The sequence below is a fragment of the Oryx dammah genome, unplaced genomic scaffold (genome assembly GCF_014754425.2).
Source record: "Oryx dammah isolate SB20612 unplaced genomic scaffold, SCBI_Odam_1.1 HiC_scaffold_8, whole genome shotgun sequence".
NCBI lineage: Eukaryota > Metazoa > Chordata > Mammalia > Artiodactyla > Bovidae > Oryx > Oryx dammah.
Genome location: NW_024070192.1, coordinates 55,830,189 through 55,839,978, shown reverse-complemented (window position 1 = coordinate 55,839,978; position 9,790 = coordinate 55,830,189). Strand labels below are relative to the sequence as shown.

At 46.1% G+C, this 9,790-nt stretch overlaps 1 protein-coding gene across 3 annotated transcripts in view; it reads left to right on the top strand.

The window, feature by feature from the left end:
* The first annotated feature begins 772 nt into the window (after window positions 1–772).
* The window catches only part of LOC120866506 (phosphatidylcholine transfer protein), a 193,226-nt gene continuing 184,208 nt past the window's right edge, over window positions 773–9,790 (top strand). Inside the window, exon 1 of one of the 3 annotated variants that reach the window (XM_040244289.1) lies at window positions 773–1,058. In XM_040244289.1, the coding sequence (XP_040100223.1) occupies window positions 918–1,058 (141 nt within the window). In that variant the 5' untranslated portion in view covers window positions 773–917. Of the gene's footprint in view, window positions 1,059–7,264; window positions 7,284–9,790 lie in introns of those variants that run through there. The other 2 variants (XM_040244290.1, XM_040244291.1) reach the window with 2 other exon arrangements.

Here is a 9,790-nt window from a genome sequence, read left to right as displayed (position 1 = left end):
TTCACCCTCCCGATGGTGGCACTGTACAATTATGGAATAGTTTTCTTAATCTTTTTGTACCATGGACCCCTAATTTAGCTTTCTGGGGAAACCCATGGACCTCCTCTCAGAACAATGTTTTAAAGTGCATAACAGAGCAAAGGGAACATTGCTGTAGCATTTGACCCCTGAGATTTTCAAGCATTTCCACTCTGTCCATCTCACCTCCCACTTGTACTCAACTGCTCTGAGACCTTCCCTAACCTTCTTCAGAGAAAGTAAAGGAGAGACATGCAAGCAATTTGGAAATTATGCAATTTGGAAATTATGTTTCTGAGATGGTATTAGTGTCTTCTTTATCTCTTCCTGTTGAAAGCCTCCCCATTTCCTAAGCCCTCCAGTACTCTTGCCTGGAAAATCCAATGGATGGAGGAGCCTGGTAGGCTGCAGTCCAGGGGGTGGCGAAGAGTGGATTCGACTGAGCAACTTCACTTTCACTTTTCACTTTCATGCATTGAAGAAGGAAATGGCAACCCACTCCAGTGTTCTTGCCTGGAGAATCCCAGGGACTGGGGAGCCTGGTGGACTGCCATCTATGGGGTCGCACAGAGTCGGACACGACTGAGGTGACTTAGCAGCCACCTTTATGCAGATCAAGTCCGACCTTTCTCTAGTTCTATTTCCTTTGCGTTCCCGCGCAGCCCTGGGTCCGCCCAATCCTCCAGGCCGCCCCCTCGAGGCCCCGCCCCCTCGAGGCCCTCGAGGCCCCGCCCCTATAGACCTCGCGCCGAAGCTCGCCGAGGCCCCGCCCCCAGCCGCGTCCCGGTCCCTCTGCGGTCCCCGCCAGTCGCGCTGGGCCACTGTCTCGTCCCGCCTCTGAACACGAGCCCTGCCTGTCCCCTCTCCCTTCTGGGCCCCGGGGCCGCCGCTGCGGAAGGATGGAGCCTGGGGCCGGCGCCTTCTCGGAGGAGCAGTTCCGGGAGGCCTGCGCCGAGCTCCAGCGGCCCGCACTCTCCGGGGCCTCCTGGGAGCTGCTGGTGGAGACCCAGGGCATCAGCGTCTACCGGCTGCTGGACGAGGTAGCTGTCCGCCCCTAGAGGACCGCCGGGCGGCCGTCTGCGGAGCGCAGGGTGGGGGGTACTCCCGGGGGGTGGGGGTGGGAGTGGGAGGTGCTCCCGGGGGGCGGGGGTGGGGGGACCGGACAGGTCAAGTGTTTTGTTACAAGTTGATGACAGTGAAAACGTGGGTCTGCGGATTCTTACTTAGCCCCACGCACTTGCCTGCAAGGGACGTGAGCCTCGCTCCCGGGTGGGTGCCAGTGGTATCTATGTGGCGGGGACTATGTTAAGACTGAATCCAGGAATAAAAGCGACTGGGCTCTTCAGAGAGTGGGATGTGCAGGGTGGTATGTGTGGCGTGAGGAGTGTTGCTAAGAAGAGACCTAATGTCGTCTCTAGTCATTTCACTAACTTGCTCCTTTGAGTGCTGCCCCTTTCCTTGTAAATTGCACCGAGTAACTTCAGCCTGAAGAAAAGGTCTGGGGAAAAGTTAAAGGGTAGGAGGAATGGAGTTGCGGGTTTGCCCGCAGGCCTTTGGAGCCAGGTAACCGGCCAGGTGGAATGATGGCCTGTCATCGGTTGCTCTGTGTGCTAGCTGCTGCATGGTAACTAGGTTAAAAGTCACCTTTAGGCAAAGTAAGTGAAGTGCAGGTTTCCTGGCAGAGACCAGAATATTAAACTGTTAGAGAAGGGAGGAGCTCTGAGTCTGTGTGTCCCAGGGTCACTGGGTACAACAAGATGAGCAGGAAGCTCAGTGTAGAGCAGGCAGAATTAATTTCTGAGTGTCATTTAAGCATTTACCTTGCTGCAAAAATGGACATGTTTTTAGAAAAAAAATCCTTTTATCTTCTGGATAAAATCGTTTCATTTTCTGCATCAGCCACATCCAGGCATCTGCCAGATGTTGGCAATTCACTGCTCAGATGTATCTGATGTCTGGCCCCTTTCCCTTCCCTTTTTCCACTTGACCTTTGTCACTCTGAGTGCCACCTCTTACCTAGAATTGCAGGGATCTTCTGACTCGCTTCTTGGCCTTCTACCCTTTCCCTGCCATCCTGCACACCTGAAATCAAGCACCTGAAAGTGATTGTGATCTTATCGTTCCCCTTCCAATGGCCCTGTTGATTGCGTAAAAATTAATACCTACCGTAATAGCTAACTTACTGCGTGCTGTCTTATGCTCCAGGCATGGTTAAGTGCTCTGCAGGCACCGACTTAGTCCTCACATTGGTGCCATGTTGTCAGGCACTATGTAGACTATCACCTTATTACCAGTTTGGAAATGGATGTATGGAAAGGGTAAGTTGATGGCTCAAGACTCACTCTGGGGTTGGAACTGAGCTTTCTAGCTCCAGACCTGTGCTATGATACACTCCTCCAGTGACTCTGAAAGAGGGCAGTATGCCAGGTGGGCTGTGCTCGGGGGACTAGGCTGGCAGGGCCCATGGCTCCTCCACACTGGTCCTGTTCTCCCGTCAGCCCTGACCACTCCCCTCACGTCCCCTGAAGGGCTTGTGCTCTTTTGCTTTTGTGCCTTTTATCCCACAACAGCCGATGCCTGAGCTGAGACAGTGTTGGTTTTGTATTGTTTCCACTGTGTATTGATATGGAGCAGGGCCCACCTCCCTCCTGGGGGGATGATGGGTATTCAGAACTGTTCCTATCCCTCTGAACCCTAATATAAGTCTTACTTCCATCTGTTCTGGGCATGAGGGCCGTTATAGTACATTGATGTAAGCTACAAGTCTTTCCAGAAAGCTCCCGTAAGTTGGAGGCCATATGCTTCCCATAGGTATGGCCTTGAGCCTCAGCAGCTAGGCTGGGGGCCTCTGCCCATGGCCACCGTGATTTGCACGTGTATTCAGTGTCTAGAGACCCTGTTGTTCAGGTGCAAGCCCTTTCCTAGAACCTTAGTTGCACATCCAGTGTTATTTGCTGCCTGACCCATTTTGCTAGAGCCTCATTTTCTTTCCAAGTTGACTTCCATCCTTTACTTTCCTCCTGGAAGAGAATTCCCTCAAATCCCTCGGTTAGTAAATCTTGTCTTCTGAATGCCACTCCATGTCCAGGTGAATTCAGCTTGTCCTACCCTGCCTAGACCTGCACTTATCTCCCCTAAAACCGTGTGCCCTCTTCTGTCTTGTGATCCAGCGTGGTTTCATCCACCATGCATGTTGTTGATATTATGTGACTCTGTTTCCTCCTCCACCCACTTCCCTGCCCAGAACCATTGTGCATATGGCCTTGGGTCCCCAGGTCCCTGACTGGAGGTCGAACGAGAAAAATCCTGGCCCTTCTGTTAATTTTCACCTTGGATTACATACCAGACTATTGCCTAGGTCATTCCAGGTCAGGTTTGTCATTGCAGTTGTTATCATCTGGCTTTTTAAATTCCTCCGACTGGTGTACAGAGTGGATTTGTTTGGGGCCCTTTAATGTTAGGGGACTAGCAGGGGGTCTTATTGATCCACCTGACTTTTGATGGAGTTGCATTAAGACCTTTACTTCAGTCCCATCAATAGACACATTATTCATCTTATTTCTTAATAACCATCTACAGATTTCCATTCTGCTGGAATGAGTCCCTTGATTCTTCCTGTCTCTTCCTATTTCTTGTTAATGTGAAACCCATAAGTAGAAGCTGAGACAGATAATCCGATAAGGCTTCTTGAAATGCTTGATTTTGTTTCAGTAAGGTTACGTTTGGTACCCATACAAAAATAACCCTTTTCATCAAAGTTCTTGCTAAATCTTTGTTGAGTAAGGGACATGTTCAATGGATGAATGTCCTAATTATGATAAAGGCAGTCCATCCTGGTTTGCATACAAATCATATTCGCTGTTTCATCAGGGGTGTACCATTTGGAATTTATGGAATAAGAAAAATCAGACAGTCCCCCTTCTCAGACTTTTCAGTGACTTTTATCCAGTTGAACCAGGCTGACTGTTCCACAGGGAATAACCTGCTGTGAGTCTGAATCAGGGAGGTGTGATCATGACCTAAAAATGATGCTGTGACAAAGTTACTATCACATGATTTGAAAAGACTGACATAAGCATAGAGGTACTTGAAAGAGTATGCAGTGTAACAGATAAATTGTATTTTAAAATACAAAAGATTGCGGCTTCTTTTTAGTAGACAGGAATAATTCTGAATCTTGTTCTTGAACAAATGGATACTTTTGATATACACCTTTTGATACGTTTCCATTTTCTCTTTTCCTATTAAATCACAGAATTTCAGACTTAGAAAGTCTCTTTGCAACCATTCTGTCCAATTACCATCACCCTTTCTTTTTTCCTGCTTTCTTTGCCTACTCTGTTTCCTTGTTCTCACCTTCTTTTTCTCTCCCAAAGTGTAGTGCTAACTTATCTTTACATGGCCCCTTAATATACAAAATGCTATTACACATACATTTTCATTTATCCCTCTCAACAAATATAGAAGATGGGTAGAGACAGGTTTCTTTTCCTATTTTATGGATGGCAGTAAGACCCAGAGTGAGCCACACAAGACCTCATAGCTAGTAACTAGACGTGAACCAGTGTACTTGGATAAACTCAGTACCAAATATGTAGCTTGCTTCAATTCAGAGCTACATTCTTTTTCTCCAAGCTAAGCCAAGCTAACCAGTCAATCCTAAAGGAAATCAGTCCTGAATATTCACTGGAAGGACTGATGCTGAAGCTGAAATTCCAATACTTTGGCCACCTGATATGAAGAACTGACTCATTGAAAAAGACCCTGATGCTGGGAAAGATTGAGGGCGGGAGGAGAAGGGGACGACAGGGGATGAGATGGTTGGATGGCATCACGGACTCGATGGACATGAGTTTGAGTAAGCTCCGGGAGTTGGTGATGGACAGGGAGGCCTAGCGTGCTGCAGTCCATGGGGTTGCAAAGATTCGGACACGACTGAGCGACTGAACTGAACTGAAAGCGAAGCTAGTGCCGTGCTGCTATGTGCTATGCTATTCTGTGTGGTGCTGTGGAAAAGAGCATGGATTTTGGAGGCAGATAGTCTTGGGTTACAATCTCTGCTCTGTTCCACTATCATTCATTTATTCAGGAGATATTCACTGCATGCCTCCCATGTCGCAGTGCCTTGACAGGTACTTCCTGCAGGGAGCAGGAAGCTGGAGCTGCTGGTTCCATGAATGAGCTTCTTAAACAATAAACAGTATTCACTGATGATAATAAACATAGTATATAATGAAATGGCAGCTGAAAAATGCTACAAAAAAAGTGAAGTGGGATGAAGGGATGCAGAGATGTTATGGCGGAGGTGGGGATATCCAGGTGTGCTTTAGATATAGGGAAACTGGAAAAACCCTCTTCCAGAGGTAACAATTGAGTGGAGATATAAATGAAATAAGAAATTGCGTCTTGCAAAGATCAGAGGAGAAATGGACCAGAGAGTGTTCCTGAAAGCTCAAGAGCTGCCTGGGAGCTCTCAGGACACCTCTCAGCCCTATTAGAGCCCCATATTGAACTGAGTTGGAGTGGAGCTTGGATGGTCCTTTTGAAAAGTTCCCCTTTCACATAGAGGCTGAGTATTCGGTCCTGTGTACTTTGGTGTGTTTGTAATGCTTCAAAATAAAATATGTATGCTTCTTTTTGTTTTTTAATGTGAAAGCTTCCCAAGAGATTTTAATGAGCATGCTGTGTTATAAACCACTGCAGTAGAGGGAACGCTGAGTGCTAAGTTCCAGAGCCAGGCTGACCTTCCCTCCTTTTCCAGGAGGAGCCAGAAAGACGCAGGACCAGGGTGAACCTGGTGTTGGAGAGTGGCCAGGAGTCAGGGCCCACTTCCTACTTGGGGGATATTGGCCGGCTGCTATTTCATTTTAAAATCTCAGCTTCCTCATTTGCAAAACAAGTATAATTCTTGCTTTTTAGGATCATTGGCTTCTTACAAACATTGAATGGAGTGATACATGGCAGAGTGATTCTTGACTTTGAGCATACACTAGACTCATCTGCAAAGCCTGTTAAAATTCACAGTTAATATCCTACTCCGTTTCAGATTCAGTGTATCTGGGTGGGACTTGAGAGGTGCCTTTACATTTCTTTACTTCTCCTCCTTCTTCTTTTTAAAATTGTATTTTTACCAAATGGCCAGGTGATACTGAAGCTCCATGGATGATACTTGGTGAACCATTGAAGTACGGGGAGCTTTTCACGTGGTGCTCAAGTTGCACCACCCCACGTGGTGGCACCGAGAGGCAGGAGAGGAAAGAGCGTAAAGGAAGAATATCTTAAGGTGAAAGTAATGTCCCCTTGAAGACTAACTCTTCCTGGTTTTTAAATTAGTGGCCACTTGAGAGTGGGTGTGGTCCCCTGAACAGCAGGGAGAAGGTTCCCCGGGAGAGAAGGGTCATGGGTCACTTTCAGAAGCTTTCTCAGAGATCTGCAGTCAGGTCTCCATGGAGCTTTAGGCTGGATACTATGCAGTAGACACTGTGACCTGCCCGTAGATGGTGTGAAACAGGCATGCAGAGGCTCCACATCATTGATTTAGGCTGAGAAAATGTTGGTCTGGAAAGATCTGACCGAGGGCTTGACTTATGATTTGAAACCGAGTGTCTGGCACTGTGCGAAGCGGCTGCCTTTGTCCTTCCAAATGTCTTTTCATTATTAGTGAGTTTGGTGAAGAGCAGACAGTACTTTCCCAGGGACTGTTCTTTCCTGTGCTGTTGCCCTGCTGAACCACGGAGAGCCTGGCCTTACTGGGAAAGTAGGTTCAGCCGTGCTGCGTCGAGAGATAGCTTGGCCTTTTGGAAGGAAGCAGAAAGTAAAGTGCCATGGAAACAGATATGCCTCAGTGGTGAGAAGCTTCACTCTGATTTCCCAGATGGGATCATAATCCAACTTGCATCATGGACCTCTTCACTTCTGGGTGACAGGACTCCTCCCTTTTCCCATCCTTCTCCCATCCTTTTCCCAGCCACCAACATGACTGATGGAGCAGCAGATGCGTGTGGAACACTTACGGAGCCATATTTACCAGTGGGCAGGACCACCGTGGCTTAAAGCTGAGCACCACGTGTAGCCTCCTTCTACGTTCTGCCACTGGTGGAGGTCCACTCTCTGTCTCTCTCCAACCCCATCGCCCCTCAGTGTAACTGGATAGATAATGTTGGAGCCTCAGCTCTCTCTCTCCTCACTTCTCTCAGGATGAGCTTGTGGTGTGAGGCAGCATGAAGATGCTGACCGATTGCAAGGTGCTGGTCCAAGATTTGAAGGTATGCCTTAAGGGGGACGGGTGAGCAGGATCCCCCAGGCCTGTCTGTGGGTGTGAGTCAAAGTTTGTATTCCACAGCTGGTTTTTGGGCTGTTTGAATACACCCTAGTAAGAAGAAACCTCCAAAATACTGCTTCATGACCCATTCAAGCAGTTTTTCAGAGCTTATTGTATGCCTGCATTTTGGTGATGCCTGATGAATAAGACAGAAAGTTCATACCGTTCAGAAACTTTGAGACAATAAAATGGTCACCTTTTATGCAATGTACATCTGAGTTCTTGACCTGTACCCTAGGTTTTTCTCCCTGAAAAGCTTCTTTTAACATTTCTTCCAGAGCCAAGTCTGCTGCTGATGAATTCTCTGTTTTTGTTTGTCTGAAAAAGTTTCTTATTTCTTCTTCACTTTTGAAGGACAGTTTCATTGGATATAGAATTCTAGGTCAGTGATTTATTTTATTCAAAATAGTATATATGTGACCCTACCCCCCTTTTTTTTGCAGAGTGGTTTCTGATAAGATATCTGCTATAATTATCATCTGTATTCCTCTAAAAGTAAAGTGATCACCCATTCCTTCTGCCAACTTCTTTTAAGATTTCCTTTTTGTCTTTGGTTTTCTGAATTTGAATATGTTTTGTTTAAGATTGTTGTTGTTTATCCTGTATGGTGTGCTCAAGATCAGCAGATTTACTTTGAAGAGTGGTCTGAGCTTAAATGGTAAACCCACATGTGATTTAAAATAAAATATAACATATTTGGGGTTTATAAAGCAAAGATTCCTCTCTTGCATGTGGAATTGCAGTACAACTCTAGTAATCCAGAGCTTTTCTGGACTGTATATTTTTAGAAGTGGTGGTGGCAATGGTCTAAAGCAGGGATTGCAATTTTTTTTTTTTTTCCCTGTAAAAAGCCAAATAGAAAATACTTTAGGCTTTATAGACTAAGAGGCTGTATATTGACTTACATAACCACTTTGAAATCTAAAAACTATTGTTAGCTTGTGGACTGTGAAAAGTAGACAGCATGACAGATTCAGTAACTCCTGGTCTAAAATATATTTCTGATGCTTAATTGCTCTGAGGTTTTGGGATTTATGAACCTAGGGCCCTAGCTGAGTCTCAGCTTCCTCATCTGTAAGCTGGAGATAATTCCTCTTCTGTCAGATTTGTGCCAGGGGTCCAATGAGAGGATACACTTTGAAGCCCCTAGTAAATTAAATGGTGTTTGCTGTGAGTAGGGTGATCTGTGTTCTACTCTACCCTTCAAGACCTGCATTATGCTTGTCCTGGTAAAACATATTCCGAAGTTCTTTCACTCAGAACTGTCCACTAGAATGGTCGATTACCTGGTCACCTTGGCCATAGCTCTGTATACTCTGATGGCTCGTTATTTCTCTAATAATATGTTGGGAGAGGCCAGTGACGCTTTGAGGGGGGATCATAGGCAGTGAGCTCTGTTGTCACATCACTGGCTTCAGGCCCAGGTTCTTTTGCAACGAATGAGCTTCAGGTCAAGCTCGTTACTTGTGTGACCTTGAGTGAGTTTCATAATCTCCTAGTGTTAACAGCTGTATTTATTGAGGTATCATTTAAGGACCTAAAATTTACTCATTTTAAGTGTATAGTTCACTAATGTTTAGTAAGTTTATGGAGTCATGCATCCTTCCCTGAGTCTAATTTTCGAATATTTGTGTTATCCCCAAAGAAACCTGTTCCCCATTTGCAGTCATCTCCTGTTCCTGTTCCCAGTCTTAGACAACCACCAAGCTACTTGGTGTCTCTGCAGATTTGCGTGTTTCTGGGTAGTCTGGGGCAGGAACACTGGGTTAGGGCCTGGAAGGAAAGTTTCCCATCCAGGCTTTGCCAGCAGGACTCATCAGCTGCCTTTTGATGCATCGCTGTCATTTTTTGCATAAGGATCTAAGACTCCTTCCAGCTCTGAGAGCTGTCAATCTTTACTGACATTCTTAGCTTGTTGTTTGGAACAGGGGCTTGGAGCAAGTGTGCAGAGAGAGTAGAGCCGTATTAGGAGCCATCGTGGCGAGAAGGGGACAGTGTCCTCCTCTCTCTGGCTGTCCCAAGAGCTAACTGTAGAACTCGAGCAAGTATGTCACCTCTCTGAGCTTCATGTCATAGGGACACGATACCAATGTCCCTGTTGATACCACAGGGTTCTGTTGAGATTACACAAGATAGTGAACATAAAACTGGAAACTGCACTGTGTTTAGAGAAATAAATGTTAGTATTATTGAAAGAGTTTATAGTAGGTCAGAGTGACTCTGGACAGCTTCCAGCGCAGAATGCATGGCAGTTGTAGTGACGCTGACCGATCACCAAGGCAAATCCATTCCAAGCTGAAAAGCCAAGTGTAAACGTTGCTGACTATTTTCTCAGGCCCAAGAATATAGTGGGCCCATGGTGGTGGTTGCTGTTCTTTTTTTTTTTTTCTAGATGTTGATCTGCCTTTTTTTTTTTTTCCTTTTCTTCACGTTTCTTTCTTTTTTTTTTTT